This window comes from Artemia franciscana, chromosome 18 (assembly GCF_032884065.1).
Source record: "Artemia franciscana chromosome 18, ASM3288406v1, whole genome shotgun sequence".
NCBI classification, from domain to species: Eukaryota; Metazoa; Arthropoda; class Branchiopoda; order Anostraca; family Artemiidae; genus Artemia; species Artemia franciscana.
This window is the reverse complement of record NC_088880.1, coordinates 31972412-31995834: the sequence shown is the minus strand read 5'-3', so window position 1 is coordinate 31995834 and position 23423 is coordinate 31972412. Positions and strand designations below refer to the sequence as shown.

The 23423-nt window shown below is 34.6% G+C and overlaps 1 protein-coding gene across 5 annotated transcripts in view; it reads right to left on the bottom strand.

Annotated features, from left to right (window-relative positions):
- Positions 1 to 23423, bottom strand: part of LOC136038876 (uncharacterized) — a 178678-nt gene that overhangs the window by 99867 nt on the left and 55388 nt on the right. For 3 of the 5 annotated variants that reach the window (XM_065722339.1, XM_065722341.1, XM_065722340.1), the window contains exon 6: positions 5178 to 5253. In XM_065722339.1, the coding sequence (XP_065578411.1) occupies positions 5178 to 5253 (76 nt within the window). Of the gene's footprint in view, positions 1 to 5177; positions 5254 to 10523; positions 10673 to 17566; positions 17678 to 23423 lie in introns of those variants that run through there. The other 2 variants (XM_065722342.1, XM_065722343.1) reach the window with 2 other exon arrangements.

The following is a 23423-nucleotide window of genomic DNA, read 5'->3' as shown; positions in this document are numbered from 1 at the left end:
AATCGTGTCTTCCTTCGGCAAATGTTGTCACAGGCTGGCGGCATTCTTTCTTTTGATAAATTTTTATGCAGATACATATGTGCCATATGGCTACTGTACAACATCAATGCTTCATCACGAGACTAAATCTAGTTATTTTTTAAAGCTTGTTGAATAGGTCCTAAATAAACACTAATCGGAAGGCTGTCAAACGACAAGAAAGGAAAGAACACAGGAGTTGTCCAATTTATGACACTACTGGGTATAATTATAGAAAGTCTGCCATCTGCTGGATTCAAGCCCCGACCTCCAGAAATCGAGCCCGGTTCCCTAAGGGGGGGAGGGTACTAAAATAGTCATGACTAAGGGACAGGAAGGCTAATAGGAAGTGTTAAATCTAAAGGTTTTCGATAATAATTATTCAGTTTAAACCTAAAACATGCAGGTACATAGGATTTTGATTTAGGTTGGATAACTTTGAAAAGCAAAGAAAAGGCGATCTTTATGGGAAGCTCAAGACTTAAAAAGAAACAGGCGAAGTCTCGAGATTTCATAGGGGACAGGAGCCCCAGTCCCTTTCCGTTCACCAAAGCCTATAAACTAGAAAATAGGTAGTTAAATAAAACGACATATAGCTTTTGAAATGCTTGCATCAAAGGAGGGTGTATTCCAGTCCCCCTCCTACCGATGGCGCCTATAATGACCAAAAGAGTTTCATGTCAGACCATAAGATTTTGGCAACCTAACCCACCCTCCAAAAAACCTTCGAAAAACATATTGACTTGACGGTAACTTTGCTGTCTTGATATTATTCAACTACACAAAGAGCCTATCAGACGATAAATTTCGCGTCCAAGTGTATGAGCACTAATGCTGTAAGTTACTTGAGACCCTGAGCAAGCGAATTTGTAGGTAGGTAGGCCGAAAAAAAAATCGAGGAAAAAGTAAAATTATTATAAAGAGCGAATATCAGCCGAACTATATGAAGAATTTAAGACATTATAGAAACGATCATGAAATTCTTATCATTTTGCTTAGGGGGTAGGCTACCCCTCCAAAAATGTTGGTTGGCCTCCAGCTCCCCATTGCACTTCCTGGCTGAAGGGCCATGAAACGGAGATCAGCACCGTCGGTGTGGACGTTAAGGGTCTAGTGCCGTCTTACTTACTTTTATTTCAAACATGCTTATGCGCCCCATCTCCATTGTTTTCTGACTCGGTTTCCGAAAAAGATTTTTTCTTTCTCACAGTATATGTGGATCACAGTATTTTAGTATTTTTCGGGTCATTTTTAGTGGCTCACAGTATTTTAGAGTTTTTGTCTTGGACAGTGACGAATAGATAAGAGATCTCACAATTTGAAAGGGGAAAGGGGAGATAGAAAATGGGAGATAATGAAGACAGATATCGAACCCAATTAAGTTGCGCATTGTTTTGTTAGTATTTTGCTACCATTTCCATGTGTGAAGCAGGGTTTGAGGAGCAACAAACTAGGAGATTGGCCTTTTTCTATTAGATCCTGGCTTTACTCTCCTTTTTAAGCTTTTTTGGGAGGAGGGAAGCCTTACCTCCTCAGCTACACCCATGATCATTTCTAAGAAATGAACTTTTCTTTCTTCCATGGCATTAATTTTCTTTCAAGAAAGAAAATTATGATTTTCTTTGTATTTGTAAGTTGAGAAGATAAAAAAGCATAGCAGGACAAGGGCTGATCAGAATTACAACTGAAATCCCAATTTATGAAGAAGATTAAGTAAAGAAGACACAACTATGCATTCTCCTTGATGCCTACTCTAAAACAGTCAATTTAGAGTCTAGACGCGTGTCAAAATAGAAAAATAACAACTTAGAATTTCTCTAAGGCAAGGGGTTACGAACTTGACCGTTTCGTAAAAACCAGAAGCTTGGAGCAAAGATTATATAAGAAGACATGTAACTTGCCATTTCTCCATAAAAAAGAATAAAAAAAAACTGCTTGAGCATGAGCAGCTCATAAAAGAGCTATCTTTACAGTGCTGCCACATAAAATGTTTGGCTCATTTCTAATTACTAGAATTGGCAAATATAAGTACCAGAACCAATATAATTGTATTTAAAAGGAAATTAAAAGCAAGGAACTAAACTTAATTTCATGTGGAAAGGATTTTATTTTGTGCTTAAGTATACCCAAAACTTAGTATTCAATTGTTTAACCTTATGATTGGTAGCAGTGAGCAAAAAGAGTAATAAAAATTGTATTTCAGACAATCTTAGGGTTGAATACCTAGTTATTTCCTATCATTGAAAGAAAAGAGAAGAGGTCAGGGTGCTTATGTACTATAGCAACCATACTCAAGGACTGAAGTTAGGTGAATCATAATGAAACATACCAAAATATGGTGAAAACATAGTGCTTTAGCAAAAAAATTATGGAAACTATAACAGAGAATTATGGGAAGCAGGCCGTCCAGAACGTATTATATTAAATACCTAATCTAAACAACTCTATATATTAAATATTTAATTAAAATACCTGCATAGTAGTTTATTTCACCCAGGCTAAGCTAATTATCTCCGAGTCCAGACGGAGAAACCGGTTTACAACAGATCAAGAACAACAGTGTAGTCGGTATAATACACAAGTGTTGCATAATACAAAAATGTATAATACACAGTGTTGTCGCTATAATACGTCAGTTTCTGCGAAATTTTAGGTCAAATTTCGCCACTAGCTCGAAGTTCTGCTAAATCCTTGTAGGCACGCTTATACCCTTGCCTCCAGGAGCGCGTGTCTACTTGAAATTAAAATAGCTTTAAAAAAATGCGGAGAAAACTTTATATACGGTATGTTATGTTTAAGTAATATTTCTCAATTCTGTTAGACTATATGTTACTCCCTGAGGAAACATCCATTTTCTTTCAATTCTATACCGTCCTTGATTTAAACACTAAAAGTCGTTAAAAGCAATAAATTTATCCAAACAAAAAATTGTTTAAACGAAGTTTTTGAAATGGTCCTTTTCAGTCTATTGTATTCTATCGTACTCTAGGCCAACGTTCATTAATGGAATAAAAAAAAACATGTATTTGTTTGAACAAATTTTTGAAACAATACAAAGTGCTTATTGACATAAAACAGGTTAAACATCGTAGAAATCGGCACAATCACCTGATAAAAAAAGAATGAATTGAGCAAAAACAAGATAAAGTTCAAAGTTATCCGCGTGTTTCTTTCCTAGGCCTTACCGACTAAAATTTTCCATTGGAGTACAGACCTTACAAAAAGAAAAATCAAAACAATAATCTTTTAATTTTTTTTAATTTAATGATTTTAGTAGATGATCAAGATATTATTAAAAACACGGAAACAACTGTTATAACTGATACAAAAAAGGAGCAGAACTAATATATACTGTGTGCTCAGCCACGCACATTGGCAAGACTATATTCCAGGGAGAGGGGATAGGGGCGTCGTTTGGGATTTGCAACCCCTCCCCCTATATATTTGGCTCCACTAGATTTCACAAAATACTTTTTTTTAATAATTTCATTGGAAATATCTTTCTTTTTTTTTGGGGGGGGGGATATTTTCATTAATAAAGGAAGAGAACAACAAAAAATTGTTCCCCTATATCTTGAAAATTACATTCCCTCCTCCTACCTTTTTTTTTGTTGACGCTACCGCGGGAAAGGGGCACAGACAAAACACAAAAAAAACGAATTATGTGCAAAATCTGAGAGATTATCGGAAAGGCATGAAAAATGCCTTGGTGGTAGTGAGGATACGGGCTCAGGATTTTCCTTTCAGTCTGTGCCTGTCCTCAACACTAAACAATCACTAAAAATGTAATTAGTTTTCTCGGTAGGGTCCAGCCGATGGCAATGCTGATTCCACTATTATGGACCAACTTTGGCTCGCAGTCTTATCAGTTTTCTCTGTCTTTGTGGTAAAAAAAAAAAGGCACTCAATTTTATGAAAGTGATTTATGAAAAAAATTAAACAGGGTTAAAAGGGGTAAAACAGTTGAACAAAAAAGTACAGGTATTTGATGCCTACAGTGCTTCCATTACAAGTTAGTGTCGTGTTTTGTTTATTGATATCCAGAACCCAGTAATATTCCGGACGCAAAGTTAAAATATTCGGAATTCTTTATTATCTAAGTTTATTGCTTTTTCTGTCTACTACTTTGTTTTAAAATATTATACCCGTTTTCTCTACATTTTCATTTGTTTCACATACCTAAATACTGGGAGACATGGAGTGGAAAGGATCGTTCTCCCCCCCCCTTCTCAATAACACCTCTGCTACTAAAGCCAAGTTAGGGAAAAATAAAATCTGTTCAGCCCATGTTCCTCAGCCCTAGGTAAAATCAAATAGGATCCTTTCTCATCCATCTTTAGCCTTGAACTATTTGCTTCTACCAATAGGGAATAATACGATTCAAATTTATTTAACTATTTGCCGTTTTACCTATTATTAATGAGCTTGTTATCTGTTTACCCACTATAGCTTTCATTTAAAACCTGTATATATTTTGTAGGCTATAAAAAAATCCCGTAATTTAATTAAAAAAAATTAGTGCTATTATTTTCACCATTATTATAAGTGTTTTTCACACACGTCAAGACATTCCAAGCCCTTGGGAGCTATAGACCAAATATCCCTTCTATAACTTGAGTTCCAAGTTTTCTCCCTGATATGTGCCGGAAGAGCCCCAGTGGATGAATTGGTTAATAGTAGCATAAAAACAAGCCTTCCTTGCGTTTTGTCGCCTCCCTCCGGTTATGGAAAATGAAAAATAACCTGATTTCACTCATAGGGCATTAGCCAATGAGCGCCTGTGCCACATAAAATACAATTTTTCATATTTGAATTTTTAAACCTTTGTATAGAGGTGAACATGGAAATAAAATAATAGCTTCCCAAGCCATACAAAGATAAGAAACCAACGCTTCCAGTAGCCAAAATACTAGGTATATAAACAAATTTCCAAATTTTAACGAATGATGCACACCAGGAGGTATGCACCCCAAGCGGTGAAAGTGTGCCATGCGTGGTGCAAAGTTAGTCAGCCGTGGTGCAAAGAGGCAAGGCGTGGCCAAAGCGTATCTCTCGAGGTGGGAAAAATGGTGCTACACTAGATGGCAAAGAGTGCGTATGTATTCCCCGGAAATTTTGTGACATTAAAAGTTATTATATCTAAAAAGGGGGAGACTTACTTTCGATTAACTTCCCCTCCAGTTCCTTCAAGTGATCCACAACTGAAAACCGACAGTTCATCGTCCCCATTACGACCTAAAAGAGAATGAATTATTATTATGTGACAAGACTATCAAAATTATTTCCCGAAGGGATCAGGCGAAACAACGGTCTAGCTTCACTTAATGAATTGTGAAAACAGGAATATTCAAACTTAAATATTCGAAGTAATGTCAATCAATTAGTAAGCTTTTGTATTATTTAATATATTTTTTAATTTATCATTAATTTATTGTTCTTTAAAAACTAGAAAAGCTAATGAATTCAGTACATTAGCAACATAGAGGGTATTTTATCACCGTCCTAACAAAAACTTGGTAGTAACAAAACTATCTACAAACTGCAATCTACAAAATAACAATCTACAAACTAACTATCTACAAAAATGTGGAACTTCGTATTTTTTGCCAGAAGACCGGTCACGGGTGCGTGTTTATTTGTTAGTTTGTTTGTTTTTTCCCAGGGGTTATCGTATCGACCAAGTGGTCCTAGAATTTCGCGGGACGGCTCATTCTAATGGAAATTAAAAGTTCTAGTGCCCTTTTTAAGTGACCAAAAAAATTGGAGGGCACCAAGGCCCCTCCCACGGTCATTTTTTCCCAAAGTTAACGGATCAAAATTTCGAGATAGCCATTTTGTTCAGCATAGTCGAAAAACATAACAACTATGTCTTTGGGGCTGACTTACCCCCCCCCCCCCAAAGTCCCCGGGGGAGGGGTTGCAAGTTACAAACTTTGACCAGCGTTTACATATAGTAATAGTTATTTGGAAGTGTACAGACCTTTTCAGGGTGATTTTTTGGTTGGGGAGGGAGGGTTGAGGGGAGGGGACTACGTAGGAGGATCTTCCCTTGGAGGAATTTGTAATGGGAGAAGAGAAATTCCATGAAGGGGGTGCAGGATTTTCTAGCACTGTTTAAAAAAAAACACTGAAAAAATAAATATGAAAAAGTTTTTTTTTCCACTGAAAGTAAGGACCAGCATTAAAACTTAAAACAAACAGAGATTATCACGCATATGGGGGGTTCATCTCTTCCTAAATACCTCGCTCTTTACACTAAAGTATTTTTAGTAATTTCAACTATTTATTCTACAGCCTTTGTGATTCAGGGGTCAATCTTAAAGACTTGGGAGAAAATTAAAGCTTTAGTGTAAAGAGCGACGTATTAACGATGGGTCAAACCCCCTCATATACATAATAAAAATATACGAATATAGAAGTTCGTTACGTAAGTTAATTTGTAAGTTACGTATATTTTTTACTAATAAAAACGTTGGTTAAAAATTAAAAATTCTAGTTGCCTCTTTAAGTAACCGAAAAATTGGAGATCAACTAGGCCTCCTCCCCCACAATTTTTCTCAAAATCGTCTGATCAAAACTAAGAGAAAGCCATTTATCAAAAAAAAATTAATACGCCAATTTCGTTTTAATTATTCATTTGCGGAGAGCCAAAATAAAAAAAAAAAACATATTAATTCAAAAACTTTCAGAAATTAAATAAAAAAAACAAGTTTTTCAACTGAAAGTAAGGAGCGACATTAAAACTTAAAACGAACAGAAATAACTCCGCGTACGAAAAGGGCTGTTCCCTCCTTGACGTCCCGCTCTTTACGCTAAAGTTATTTACTGTTTTATAAAGCAGAATTGAGAGAAAGAGTCAAACTTTAGCGTAAAGAGCGGGACGTCAAGGAGAAAACAGCCCCTTTCATACACGGAGTTATTTCTGTTCGTTTTAAGTTTTAATGTTGCTCCTTACTTTCAGTTGAAAAACTTCTTTTTTTTATTTAATTTACCAAAGGGATCAGGCGAAACAACGGTCTAGCTTCACTTAGTGAATTGTGAAAACAGGAATATTCAAACTTAAATATTTGAAGTAATGTCAATCAATTAGTAAGCTTCTGTATTATTTAATATATTTTTTAAAATTTTTTATTAATTTATTGTTCCTTAAAAACTAGAAGAGCTAATCAATTCAGTACATTAGCAAGATAGAGGGTATTTTATCACCGTCCTAACAAAAACTTGGTAGTAACAATTGGGTTTCAGCGAATAGTAAATGTGTCTCAGCGAATTGTAAATTGTGTTTCAGCGATTAGTGAATTGTTCCTAACACTGGCAAATAAAATTTCAAAAACAATTCGTAGTGCAGTTTGAGAAAATCTTGAGTAGATTTTGATCATAAAATTCGATAAATTTTAAGAATAAAAACAAATATTGCAAATTTCTTCGTTTAAGCAAAAACTATGGACAACTTTGTGTTTTAAGATGTGCATTGGTTTTTTATACTTTATTTGATGTTTGAAATGCTGTTTTGAATCATCTGTTTACATTTTAAGGTCCTATTTTAAGGTTTCTTATCCAACTATTACGTTCCCACAAATTTTTAGCGAAATATATCTGTTCAATAACAATTCTGTTTCCGGGAGCTAACAGGAAATTGTTAGTAACAATTTTCTTATACAAACGGCACTTCTTAATCGCAGGGTGTATGGGGGGGGACTAAATGCAAGTCATCGGACCATCTTCCAGAAGAGGACGTTGAATCTGAACCCATTGGGTGAGATGTAAAAGCTAACGCCATGGTTATGCTTGTTGTTGTACGGACCCGATCCCACCTCAGCATGGTGGGTCAATAAATACTTACCATGAGCATATCTTCTAGAAGGGGATTTTAGGTTTCAGACAAATTGGAAAATTTAGGAATAGGCTTATTGGTCAAAGTTTGCCTTTTTTAAGGGGGGGGGCACACCTGATCCGACGTTTGAGAGCAGGGAGTCTGTGTTTTCCCCTTATATAGTGGCGTCAATTAAGGGGAATGTATTGGGTTAAAAAAATACTTTTCAAATCTAAGAATCCAATATTTTTCAATTCTAATTTGTCAGTTAACGTGCAAAAACGCCCATTTTTCAATGAAAATACAAAAAAAAAGTGTTTCAAAACACCAGGAGTCGGAACCTTGTGGAGAGGAACAAATGCCAACCCCCCCTCAATTTACGCCACTGTATCTATCGGAACACGTAGCCAAATATGATCCAAACTTTTTGAGTAGTAAGAAGTTGTGTATTACTTGCGAGACATCTACCAGAACGAGTTGCTGGATTTTAAAAATATTTAATGGAAAGTAAGGGCTGATTCCCGCACCGTACCATTAAGGGTGGAGACTATATTTAACCCTTCTTGGAGTAGATTGCCCCTAAATTCTTGTCATCAGGGTTGTCAACAAAACTTAATGAGGAATATCAGTTAAGGTACAAATTTTCGGGACCCTAAGTCAATATTTATGCAGATATGACCACAGATCAAGTTGTGGTTTCTCTCAGTCCTCGTAGAGTCCCTAATTCCCGTTCTGTGTTTTGTCACAGTTGAGGCCAAAGAGTATGGGTGACTGTAAGAGTAGAGACTGGTGCTAGTGCGACAAAAAAATTATCAACGCCATTTAGCGTCTGGCTACACTTAGAATTTTTTTCGACCTTTGTAATTGTTTTTTTGTCAGGAACTAAGATCAGACACTTGTTACTCCCCTAACTTTACCAATTACACTAATTAAATTATCCTTATTATTACACTGAAAAATATGTCAAATGTTGGCAAAGGCTAGGTGAGGCTGATAGGTTCTTTTTTGTTTTGTCGACAACAGCGCCAGTTCCCACTCATATAGATTACACATACTTTTTGGGTGAAACTACGAAATTTGTAAAACCAGTAATCTGATGATATTATTCTAGAGAGGGACAAAATAAATAGTAACCTAATGGCATCAGGCACAACACAAATAATCAATGAAACTCAATCCTTGGGAAAAAAGAAGAGGAAGAAAAAAATCAAGCAACCTATTAAAATGGAAATTATATCTGGACAGGGCATTTTGTAAATTAACTACAGCGAACTAACTAAAGTAGGCTCATTGTCTTGCTGCCTTCATGTTATTTAATCAAGACGAGTCTTTACAATGCAATATTTAGCGGTAAGATTCTAGTTGAGGGGCTTCTTGCTATCTTGAAAAGAAGCTGAATTAGACGAATGAAACTTTCAGGAATAAAACTGGCCAAAATTATGCCACCCAAGCTACTATCAATACCCTTTGTTATTTCTAGGGCTTAGAAGATGGCATACATGACAAGTCTATAATCTATATGCATTCAGACATAAAATATTACGCCTTAATTTTCAGCTTTCGACTTCTTGTTATTGGTTTTAGTTTTTGAAAATACTATTCCTGTTATTTCAATAGATCTTTATACATTTTGCAGATCTTTATAACTTTATAAATCTGTATTGAGCAAAGAAATGAGGCTCAAACCACTTTTCTTGTGCCTCATTTGAGCAGAAGATCCATTTTCAGCCTTCAAACTTTTTTTTATTGGCTTTAGTTTTTTAAAATACAGTTCCTGCTGTTTAAATAGAATTTTAAAACATATCAATATTAATTTTTCAAATTTAAGAAATAGGCTAGATTCACAGATCTTTAAAACTTTATAAATCTGGATTGAGCAAAGGCATACGACTTGAAACACTTTCCTTGTGCCTTATTTGAGCAGAAGATCTATTTAGCAAGGGGTAAAATTCTAGTTTAGTGACTTCTTGCTATTTCGGAGAGGGGTTAGATAAGAAAAATGAAACTTTCAGGGATGGGTCTACAGGCTAAAGTATATCCTGGGAAGGTATTTTGAAGTACCCACTTCCACTCTTCTCCCTCTAGAGGGCCCTGAAATTCGCCTACATGACAGGTCTACACCTATTGAAATTTTGAAAAAACAACAATTTACCTTAATTTTCAGTTACCAGTTGCTTTTTCTCTGCCTTTAGTTCTCAAAATGCAATTCTTGTTATTTGAGCAAAATTCTGAGCCATATCAAAGTTTTTTGTTTTTTTTTTTAATTTAGGAAAAGTATTTGCATATCTTTAAAACCCTATCAATTGGGATTGAGTAAAGTTATAACATTACACTTATATTATATTATATGTTATATTATATATTATTTTATATTATAAAATTATAACACTGTTATAACATTTGTTAAAGGTCATCAAACTTTAGTGCCCTCTGGAGAGAGGGGGTTGATGCAGGAGCTTCAACACATCTTTCCTGAAAATCATTAAGGCCCTGAACACATTCCTGAAAAATTTTAATTAACTTAACTCAACTGCACTCTATGATAGTAAAAAGCCCCTAAACTAGAATTTGGCTGCTAATCATAGACTACTCTTTCAATGCTCGATAAAAACAGGGGTTGGCTAAAAAAAACTAATGAATTCCAAGCAAATAAATATTTGTCAGATAAATAGGCTACTGGGAAAAAACCAACCTGAAAATAAACCCGAAAGAAAGGGCAGCATCATCACACCTTAAGAATCCAAAATCCGTCAGAAAAAATATTTCAGTAACAGCAGCCAGTACAAATCAACCAACAAACTACCTGAGTCAGTTGAGAGGAATTCACCAAAGCAAGGTGGGTACCCAGAGGGTAGTGTCCTGTCAAGCAAAATAATTATACCCACGGTAATTTGATCATTCGCGCGTTCATCAAACCGGAAAAAGATGATCGCCAAGAAAAAAAGAATAATATAACAGATTGTGTTTGGTAGTCGTTGATATCGAATTGACTTTAGAGCACGCGCTACCAGAAGTATCACATTATACGGCAATTGATTATGTAAATCGATCGCACATTTTAAAAGACCTCATTATCCGTTTTAACTAGAGGTAACCAAAACAGTAGCAATCTACCAATGTCTCCCTACAAGGGTGGATAGGATTGCTGAACAATTCGGTATATTTTTAGCGATTATATAGCCCTAAGTGAAAGGAACCGGAGTGACTAAACGCTGACAGGGGTCATTTATGATTATAATACTCTAAAATCTTTTCTTTGTTGAATTCAAGGACATCGCCAGGGTTGCCAACCCTAATGACTTTTTACTTTTTCTAGTGTTTTTACATCGCCTAAACAAAACAAACCACTAAATCAACATATAAATCACTAGATTATTGAAGAAAATCACTAAATCAACCAACAAATCACTAAAATATCGTGATATTTTTCCTCACTGGGTGGCAACCCTGGACATGGCCTGAACAATGAATAAAGGACAAATGTATCTCAAAGTTCAATTTAGGTCCCCATACAGCAATGGTGTAATTTCGTCGAAATCCTGGGGGGGGGGTCAAGTTGGAGCCGGTTTTCCCAAGTGAAGTGAAAACGACAGTGAAAAATAAAAATGAGCCACACAGTTTACTACCATAAAGGCAAAGGTATACTAAAGAATGCCGATCTGTTTCTGTCGATGCTTGAATTAAGTAGGCCTATCTTATTTTTGACATGATTCTTTTAAGACGCTAAATTTCAGCTGGGGGGTGAGACTGAGGTCTTGGGGACTGTTACCTCCTTGTCTCATAGTAAATTCCGCCACTGATTTAAAGCAAAAAAAAAATAAAGGAACTAAATTCGATCAACGAAAAAAAAAACAATTATTGTAGAATATGACTAAAAATACGAGCAAGGCCAAGAACGAGGTTGACTGGTTAGAAAAAAGGCCCATAATTCCGTTGTTTAAGGTCTTAAGGGGTATTTTCAAGCTCTAGTTTTGAAGTACCAAGGACAATGAAAGTGAAGTGGAAACTTAAGCAACCGTATTTAGGTAGGCTATTTTAGGTATCACAGCGACCCCAGTCAAGAAGTGAAGTTAGGTTAAACATAATGAAATATACCCGAATATGATGAAAACATAGCGTTTTAGTAACAAATTATCATAATGTAATTAGGTTGAGAATCAGAAGATTGCAGCCGTCCAACATCAGGCTGTTTGGTCCTTCCCCGGGCGGTTGTGTGTATGTATATTTTTTGTAATTTAGTAGTTAAAAGAGTTCATAATAATTAAGGTAATATACCAAAATACGATAAAAATATAAAACTTTACTAAAAAATTGGGAGAACTACGAAGATAAATACGGAAAGCAGGCCGCCCAAAACGTATTATATCGAATATTTAACATAACTTAATCAAAATACCGACTCCAAATTTAAATACTTTAAAAAAAATATAACTTATAAATATAAAATTTTAAATATATAATATAAAATATATATATATATATATATATATATATATATATATATATATATATATATATATATATATATATATATATATAAATTTATATATAAAAAATAGACAATTAGCCTAAGCTAATTGTCTCCGAATACTACGATATTACGTAAATACTATCTTTTTAATATTCTAAACGAAACAAGTGACAAAAATGGCCCCATACTCCCTAGATTAAGAGAGATATTATCCAACTCTAGTCTTGACCAGTATCAAGTTCAGAAAGTATCCACCTCAAAGTATGTTTGCTTTCTTTAAACTTTCGGAAACTTAAAACATGAGAACGTAATTAGGATGACAATTCGTGCTTTTGCAGGAGACTAATAATGAATAATGATAGTAATAACAAGCTAAAGATATATTATTGTAATCCGGTTAAGAACTGGTTTCAGGGGTTCCTTAGACCGTAAAACCACAGAAAGAGCATGGCATAAGATCAAGTTCAAATATATGGATTTCAAATATTTAGTGTGGTTTTACAAACCCTTTCGTTTGAAACAGAGCCATGATTATCCCACTGTAGCTTGTATATACAATCATATTAACTGATGCTTCATGCTGTTATACTGGCAAAATAAGATATTATATAAGGTAATGTATGGCGTAAATACGGTGCACAAAAGACAACTTTAAATATGGAGTTATATGGTGTTTCAAAAGACAAATATCCACCTGCCTAAAGATCCTCTACGCCAGTACATCTCCTCCATGGGTCTAATCCTTTTTGCTATATGCTCCCATAAGTCCATGTATGTTGTATCTGTTGCATTGACAGGTATGTAACCCCCTCCCTTTTTTGCCCCATGAGTTTATTCATTGAATAAATCTTTTAAAGTCGATAGGGTCCTTTACAATTTTATTTTCAATTCGTTTGATTTAACCATATATATATGAGGATTTAGCACTTTCAGAAGAAATTCCGAAAATGGATATTTGCAGTTGAAAATATTCAGTTTTGGCTATTTGAAATAATAGGACGAACTTTCACAATAAAGAATTTTGTACAAATAATTCATTACGTATTTCATGCACACAGGAAGGACGAAAAACGAGTCCCAATTCTCCCTCCGTATATTCCAATTTTGATTATTTCATCCATATTTCACGTTTATTTCAATTTGATTCGTCAGTTTTTGCTATTTTAATGAATTGCCTTCCCCATAAAATCCAGTGTTCCCACAAAAGTGTGCGCACGCGCCTGCTGGCTTGTGTTTAAGCGTGAGTAAGTCTTCCTAATGGCCCCTAAACCGAGTGCAATCAGTCAATCACATATTTTGGAGGGAGTTTCTAAAGTCAGGGAATAAAGAAGGTTTTAAAGCAATAGTGCGAGTTTTGTGAAGCTGGCCCAGAGCCAGTTCCAAACGCTGGCTCTTGCTTCAAATGCCAGCCCAAAAATTAATAAAGCATTGAAGAAAACCTATGAATCTAAGGTGAAACTTGGAATGAGGGGCTTTTCTCTATCTTAGAAAGCAGATGAGGAAAATGAATTAAATTCTCAGGAATGAATCCAGAGCCTCAATGATCCCCTACGACGGTACACCGAAGTATTTATGTCCACCCCTTCCCCCACCAATGAGCACTAACCTTTGCTGACCTTTTGCTATTTTTGTTTTATAAAAATAAAACATTGAAAAAAAGATGCGCTGCTCAAATGAAGCACAAACAATATTTTTAGCGCCATATCTTTGCTCAATCCTGATTTACAAGATGTTAAAGATTTGAAAATTTTGGAAAAAGAGACTCGATTGATGTACCTTAAAATCTAGCTAAAATTACAGAAACTGCATTTTCAAATACCAGAGCCAATGAAAAAGAAACTGAAAACCCAAAATTAAGGTAAATACAAATTTTTTCTAAACTTAGATAGGTAGGCCTATATACCTGTCAACTATGTAATCTTATAAGCCCTAGAAATTAGGAAAGGGTAGAGATAATAGCTTAATAACAGCTTCACAGGGTATATTCTAGGCTCTGAATTCACTTCTCAAAATTTCATTCACCTAACTTAGCTACCTTTCAGATTAGTAAGAAGTCCCTGAACTACAACTTAGGCGAATTTGTAATATTTGTCTATCAGTGTTGGGATAATTAAAATAACAAGCCCCAAACACAAGTGCAAACATTTACTATGGGGAGGAGGTCATCAGAAAACGCAAAATAGCAGGGAAACCATATAAGAAATTTAAGTGACCACGGATGATAAGTTTGCCCTGGAACGATCTGGAGCAAGAACTTCCATAGAGGGGGGGGGGGGTTGCACCCAACATCCAAATTTCGCCAAGCGTTGCCTTACAAATTTGGCCTCACAGTGAATTTCATCAAACTCCGTCTTTGGATATTTGACAAACCCTGTAGGTGGTTCCACGGGTTACCAAAGAATCTCAAAAATATAAAATTAAGAATACCAAACATCAGATCATTCTATTTACCCTTTCAATCGAGAAGGGTATACTAATTTTTATTAGCAAACTCCCTGGGCCAAGAGGAACATACGTTTGGAGTAGGGGGTTTTATGGGGCACGGGAACGGACTGAAACACATTTGTCCTGGATCAGTTTGAAACTTACAGCCGTAAGCCCTTCGGTCAAGAGGAGCTTAATGTCAAAAAAATATCTGGGGCATGGGCTCCCCAAAAATTAAACCTGAAAAGGGACAAAAAGTATTCTTTCCGATCAGATCGAAAATTAAATTAGCAAGTCCTTGGGCCGGGAAGCCCCGATGCAATCAATCAATTATTTATTCAAAAGAAACATAGAAAAAATTATAGAACTTTAGACTCCCATAGAGGCCCTTCGGCCTGTGACAGTGGGAGACAAAACATAACATTAAATAATAGCACTAACGTCAAACAGAAGGACAAGAAGAAAAAAGAAAAAAACACAAAAACTACTATGCCAGTCAAAATAAATAAATTAAACAAATTGAAAAGGAGAGATAGAGGGCTAGGAGGACCCTAATGAACAAAAACTTCCATTAGTTTCATCACCGTCGAGGCCCCATTGCACACGGAAACCTGATAGTTCTATGCGGTGGGTAGTAGAAACACGCATACCTTGCCTTATAGGTCACAGGCTCGGTACTTGCTATATTTTTCCAGGGAGGAAGGGGGATAGATTAAGGGTTTAACGACTGACTAATCACTCTTACTGACTATTTCAGACTATATCTAAAGTTCATTAACAATCGGTAAGATATCAGCGAAATCGGTATTTTTCATGTTCACTGATTATTCAGTTACCTAAGAAATATACATATCTTTAGAATCAGAATTTCATCCTGAATCCAAATGAGAATTTCATTTCCATCACAAATTCACTTTACCCTCACCCGCTACCCCTGAATGGTCGAATATATACCCTGAGTCGCATAAATGTATGCACTGAATTTTCTATCCATCTCTTCTTTTCTTCAAATTTATTTAACGGTTTACCAAACGATGGGAAATTTGGAACTTACATATTATATAGACCCCACTGCTGTTCTTGATTTGTTGTAAAACCGGTGTCTCTGTGTACACTCGGAGATAATCAGCTTAGCCTGAGTGATGTAAACTACTATTCAGGTATGTTTAAGTTAAATATTTAATATATAGAGTTAGTTAAGTTAGATATTAAATATAATGCGTTCTAGGCGGCCTGCTTTTCATAATCTCTGCAGTAGCTCCCATAAATTTTGTTACTAAAGTACTATATTTTCATCAAATTTTGGTATATTTCATTATGATTAACCTAACTTCGCTTCTTGAGTGTGGTCGGCAAAATAAATATGTACCAAAAATTCATTGCATAAATAGAATTTCCAGTCAGAATTTTGGTATTCTTGTCTTATACCACACTCAAGATCTTGTATCGCGAACATGAGACAATACCCGTTTTTCGTTGTCTTTATTCAAAACAATATTAGCTTCGGCTCGGTGGGAAACTATATTGTAGCTATAAATATTTAGCTGGTATTTCGGTTTGGTTAGATTAGTTTTGGGTTACGTATTTAATATAATGTGGTCTGGGGGGCCCCCTTCCAAAGTTTTTTGTTGTAGTTTTCATAATTTTTTTGATGAAGTATTATATTTTCATCATATTTTGTTTTATTTTATTAGCAAAACCAAACTTCAATTGTCAACAGAACTTGAGTGTGGTAGCTATAAGACACTAGTACCCATATTTTTGTCATTAGGGGGAGGGGGTGGTAAAGTAAATTTGGAACGAAAATGAAAGTTATTTTGGGATTCAGGATGCAATCCTGATTCTAAACGTATGTCTATTTCTTAGCTATCTCAATAATCAGCAAATCAAAAAAAATTAACGTGAAATCGTTATTTTTGCGGTAAAATTGTAGGAAAAATCGGTAAAATCATACTGCTTAGTCCTACAATTCTGTTTGTCGATTGTCTAAAAATTTTGCATGTTCCCTCTCCTCCTCCATATATAACAACGCTGGAACGGACCATAGCAAATATATTAAAACGTGAGTTGTTAGCATGAGCAGAGCCGTTCCTAGAGTTGGTGGCGCCCGGGGAAAAATTAAGGTACTTCCGTATTAGCCAGTACACATTCGAAAAGTTTGTTGAACGTAAGATCAAAGAAAACCGGTTTCATAGCAACAAAGACAAATGACAGGTGACAGAATGCATTGGACTTGTATAATTTCGGCTATATATTTGCCCATTAGGGCGGGGGAGTAAGATTAGGTTAAATTAGATTGTTTTAAACCCCCCCTCTAATATCCAAATTTATAGCCCAAATTTATATTATTATATAAACTAAAATATTATATTTTCATCATATTTTAGTATATTTCATTATGATTAACCTAACTTCACTTCTCGAATGTGTACAGACTAATACGGAAGTACCAAATTAATTACAGCGCCCCCTCTCGACTTAAATATGAGCAAATAAAGCCACATCATAGTGAAAAACTGGATCAAAATGGGTAATTCCCCAGCTACCCCCTCCGCCTTAGGAACGGCTCTGAGTATCAGCATTCCAAGATTGAGGATTTATCTAAACGGTTTGATAAAGCTGCATAACTAAATGACCTTACATGGTACATTTTAACTGAGATACTAATTCATATTATATAAAAAATAAACTAAAAAAGGCCACCGAATATTTTTTCTACGACTTATGACTGAGAAAGAATCGTACGAAACCCCTAGCTTTCACGTTTCAACATAAAGTGGCCCTACGAAATTGCTCAACTATTTCCATTTCTAGTTAGACGAGCTTTAATGTCAAATTACCGTAATAAGGTCCACTGCATTCACTCCGCATCATGCGTAAATGTTTCGCTCATACTAACAAAACCTGTACTGAAATACAAGATGCTGCCTCTCGCTGGAGTTTCGTATTATGGAAATACAAACTGAAGCACGCTGGAACTCTGGATATTGATCTGGGGGTGATTCCGTGAGTCATCAAAGAATCTTAAAAATTCTGATCAAATTCTCAGCCTCTGATAATGCTATTTATTAGTAAAACTTTTCTTTGTTGGTAGGGGACAAGTGCAATTTAATGTACAAAATGGGATTTTAAGAGTCACCAAACAATCTTAAATTTTTTTTAAATTAAAATCTTTAGCTTCAAATCATGTTATTTATGAGTTGAACCTTTTCTAGTGGTAGAACACATGTTTTTTTTTGTGCAAAATTCATTTGTTTTTCATTATCTTATTAGCCCAAGGAGGGGGGAGTTTCACGAGTGACAAAAGAATCTTAAAAATATATAATTAAAATATTTAGCCTAAGATAATGATATTTATCAGGAAAACCGATTACTGTTGGTAGTAGACACGTCTAACATTTTTATCCTAGATTCATGTTTTATTTATTTTATTATTTTTAAAACCCCGGGGGAGGTTGATTTCAAGAGTTATCAAAGAATCTCAAGATTGATGATTCTAATCTCCAGTCACAGATAATATTATTTATCGGTCAAACCAATCATTATTGGAAGGGGACATGTTCAATATTCTTTTTTTACCAAGTTCATGTTTTCCCCTACAAAACCCTGGGGGTGATTCCATTAGTCATCAAAAATTTTTGAGTTTTTCTAATCAAAAATATCCGGCATCAGAAAATCTATTTACAAGTTGAACTGTTTATTATTGGAAGAGGACATGTTATATTTTTCCAAACTAACTGATTAGATACTTTGTTATTCTACAAGCCTCCTGAGCTGTTCCATGAATCACCAAAAAACTTAAAATTATCTAATTAAAAATGTCCAGTCTAATGTATGACACAAAATTTAATATTTTTTAAACAATCAAGTTTTATGTGCGGTTTTAAGTTTCTTTTCTGAGGTTTTTTTACATAATTATTATTTATGTTCCACCTGCGATGCATACCATTAAGGCTTTTGGGGGTGTTGGGGCTGTTTATGCGTTTTAAATAAATAGTTTTTGAATAAATAAGTGTCAAACAGTTCGTGGTGACGAACTGTAGTAAAGAGCGACCCGGCTCAAGAGTAACCGAAACTCTAAAAAACTGATTTTTTATAACAATAGTTACATCAAAAGAATCGCATTTTAATGCTGATTTTAAATATATATATTTCATGAAGTTTAGACTTACCCATCAAAAGTTAAGAGCCTCAGAAAATTTGCATTATTTTAGAAAATAGGGGGAAACACCCCTTAAAAGTCATAGAATATTAATGAAAATCACACCATCAGATTTAGCGTATCAGAGGATTCTACAGTGGAATTTTCAAGCTCCTACCTACAAAAATGTGTAATTTTGTATTTTTTGCCACAAGACAGATAACAGATGCTTGTCTATTTGTTTTTGTTTTTTTTTTTGTATTTTTTTCCAGGGGTGGTCCTAGAATGTCGCGAGAGGGCTCATTATAACGGTAATTAAAGGTTCTAGTGCCCTTTTTGAGCAACCAAAAAAACTGGAGGGCACCTGGGCCACTCCCACGCTAATTTTTTTTCCAAAGTTACCGGATGAAAATTATGAGATAGCCATTTTACTCAGCATAGTCGCAAAACCTGATAACTATGTCTTTATGACGACTTACTCCTCCACAGTCCCCGTGGGAGGAGCTGCAAGTTACAAACTTTAACCAGTGTTTACATATCGTAATTGTTACTGGGAAGTGCACAGACGCCTTCAGGGGAATTTTTTGGGTTGGGGGGAGGGGTTGAGGGGAGGGGTTTATGCAGGGGAACTTTCCATGGAGGAATATGTCATGGTGGAAGAAAATTTCCATGAAGGGGGCACAGGATTTTTTAGCGTTTAAAAAAAAACAATGAAAAAATAAATGTAAAAAAGTTTTTCAACTGAAAGTAAGGAGCAGCATTAAAACTTAAAATGAACAGAAATTATTACGCATATCAGGGGTTCACCTCCTCCTAATACGTTGCTCTTTACGCTAAATTAATTTTATTAATTTCTACTATTCATTCTACGGCCTTTGTGATTCAGGGATCATTCTTAAGGAATTGGGACAAAATTAAGCTTTAGTGTAATGAGTGAGATATTGATGAGGGGGTGAGCTCCCTCATAAACGGAAAAAAAACAGACGAATATGGAAGTTCGTTACGTAAGTTAATTCGTAAGTTACGTATATTTTTACTAATAAAAACGTTCGTAAAAAATTAAAAGTTCTAGTTGCCTTTTTAAATAGCCAGAAAATTGGAGGTAACTAGGCCTACTCCCCCACTCCTTTTTTTCTCAAAATCAACCGATCAAAACTATCAGAAAGCCATTTAGCCAAAAAAATAAATTAATATGCAAATTTCGTTTTCAATTATTCGTGTGCGGAGGGCCAAAATCAAAACATACATTAACTCAAAAACGTTCAAAAATTAAATAAAAAAAAAACAGGTTTTTTTAACTGAAAGTAAGGAGCGACATTAAAACTTACAACGAACAGAAATTACTCTATATATGAAAGGGGCTGTTCCCTCCTCAACGCCCCGCTCTTTACGCTAATTTTTTTTTTACTGTTTTTGAAAGTAGAGTTGAGAGAAAGAGAAAAAAAATAACTATGCCGAAAGAATCAAATAATCCCTCTTATTCACCACATACATCATCAATGCAATAAAACAGAATGTTCGTAGAAATTTCCAACATCTTTTGGCAATGAGATTCAATATCCTTGTCTATCGCTTCCTCACAGTCTTTTTAAGTCTTTGAGCGACATAGTTGGTATTTTTGGTATTAACTTACATCCCGAATCACCTCGTCGACCAACAATCCATCACACTGATTAACAAAAATCAAATACCCCTCCCCCCTTAGAGTAAGTGTGGGCGGAAGTGGGGAGTACCTGTACCCATATTTCTGCAACAAAGAAAGACAGCGTAAAAAGATATTATTCATATCTTATAGTGCATAAATGTGTCAAATTTACTATTCCATTATTTAAATATAATTATGTACAAATTTACAACTTAAGCTAAAAAGCCTCGAAGGTAATGCATAGATTAAGTGGCAAAAGGGCGTATCAGTGGTCATTAATATCGTACTGAAATTTAGGCCAAAATCCAAAATTAATTTTCAGTTTGTGACAGATCCAAGAGTGAACACTATTGAAAAACGATTACGTCTTACCCTCGAAATGAGCATTACCTATTTTGGTAATTATAGAATGGTGGCTAAAGATGCCACTTTACTGCAATTAGAGTAGTAAAAGCCATGCGGCTTCAAAAACGCTATAAATTGCTATCCAAGTAAGTAATCGACGATGAGTAATTGGCAGGTTTAAATGAAACCTTATGTTAGTCAAATATTTACAAGCTCAATATTTCTTCCTTTTTGATACAAGGGAAAGTAAACATGTTACAGAAATATTTTTAAAAAATGTCAAAATCTCGCAAATCTGACAATTCTAAAAGAAAATGTATACACAAATACAAAAAAAAAATGATTTTCAGAAACTATTATTTGGAAACAATGATAAACAGTAAATAGAAAAAAGTATATTTTTGATTGGTGCGAGAAACCCCCTCCACAGGCTTGTACATAACAATGATGTCCATAACTTTTCGCTGTTGAGAGAGACACTTAGTAACAACAAAATTGCGATACAATTTGCTTCACCTGTAGGAGAAATTCTACTTTTACTGAAAAAGAAGTTTTTTCGTCAGAACTAAAATTAATAAAAACAAATAAAATTGATACCCCCCCCCCTTAATTTCCATGATCTAAGACGACTACTTAACAAGATAAAAATAGACAATTTGATAGTAGATAAAATACTTAAAATAAAAACTTAATAAAGATAAAAGCTTTCATTTTCAACTTGTGATAAAAAGATGACATTTTAAAAATATGGGGAATAATCCGTGATTTTGCTAGTCGGGAGGCTAAAATTTTAAAGTTTAGTTTTATGGACATTTTTGAAAAAAAATTCTTCTGTTGCTTAAAGTTAGCTAGTTAATTAACAAAGTTAATAATGCTAACAGCTTCACTAGAAATGGCACGAATTCGTTCCGATGTGTGTAGGGGAGGGGGAGAGATTAGTTAAAAAAGAAAAAAAGTTGAATATACAAAAGTCATATGTAACTAGGGGAGAATCGTATGACTGCTGAAATTGAGGAAGGACCTAGAATGAACGCATCCAAATAATTACACACCAGAGGCCGAAAAATCTGAATGGTTTTATTTATGTTATAGATTCCAGATACTCATTTCCCAGGTTATCTCATAGTTTTACAATAAAACTTTGTTAATTCAGGGCATAAAGTCGAACACTAGTTTATTTTCTCTCCTATTAAGTGGTTAATTAGGAGCTTTTAGTTTTCCAAAAAACACCCGTGGACAGTATTCAGAATTTAACATTACCCCTTTAACTTTCTCAGAAACATTTTCAACTCAATAACCCCAATCGTCCCTAGGATATAAATTATTAACTTTTCATGACATTCATAGCCCTTTTGTACCCGAGGCAGGAAATCTCATACCTAAGGATTTGTATTTATCCAGGGCATAAAATTGAACACTAGTTTCGTTTTTCTCCCTTATTAAGTGATTAAATAGGAACTTTAAGTTTTCCAGAAAAACACCCCGTGGACAGTATTCAGAATCCAATGTTCACCCCCTTTAAGTTTCTCAAAATATTTGAACTCGATACCACCAATCGTTACTAGGATATTGATTATTAACTTTTCATAACATTTATAACCCTTTTTTACCCAGGGACGGGGAATCCCGCCCCCAGGGATTTGTATTTATTCAGGGCATGAAATTGAAAATGAGTTTGTTTTCTCTCTTATTAATTGTTTAAAAAGGCACTTTTACTTTCTAAAAAAAAAAAATAAATAAAAAAAAAAATAAAAAAAAAACCTGGACAGTACTCAGAATGTGTAATCAGATAAAACAGGCTAAATTTTTTAAAACCACATATTCTTCTGTGGTGATCTAACAATCAACATCTAAATTACTTTGTGAATGAAAAGTGAAAATATTCACCCATCGGACGTAATCAAGTATGGTCAACATGCAATCCGATCGTTTAGTTAACAGAATAATGATAGGCAGACATGCTAATTGTGTGTACTAACATCAAAAAGTAATCCATTCCATCTTCTTAATGTTAAACTTTTGTTAGTTAGCATCTATATTATTGCGTGATAGAACTTTGCTTTTTTCTAACCTTCTTTTATTTTTCTTTTCTTTTCTAACCTTCTTGTATTTTCCTAATTTCTAACCTTCTTTTATTTTTATTTTCTTTTCTAACCTTCTTTCCTTTTTATTTTCTTTTATAATCTTCTTTTCTTTTTATTTTCCTTTCTAACCTTCTTTGACATGCTTATTATTTTTATGAAAGTAAAACAGTTCAAAATAGGGATGAATCCTTTTTATTGACAGTGAATAGATATAAAATTATTTAACGGGATATTTCGAACACATATACAGTGTTCAACACTGCTGATGATGAACACTGTATATGTGTTCGAAATATCCAGTTAAATAATTTTCTATCTATTCACTGTCAATAAAAAGGTTTCATCCCTATTTTGAACTGTTTTACTTTCGTCATGGAAAGGCAGAGTGGTCTTCGAAGTTATCTATATTATTTTTATTCGACAAAAATAAAGGATTTGAGAGAACAGTTTTTGGAATAAATGCAGCTTTGTACCTACAGATG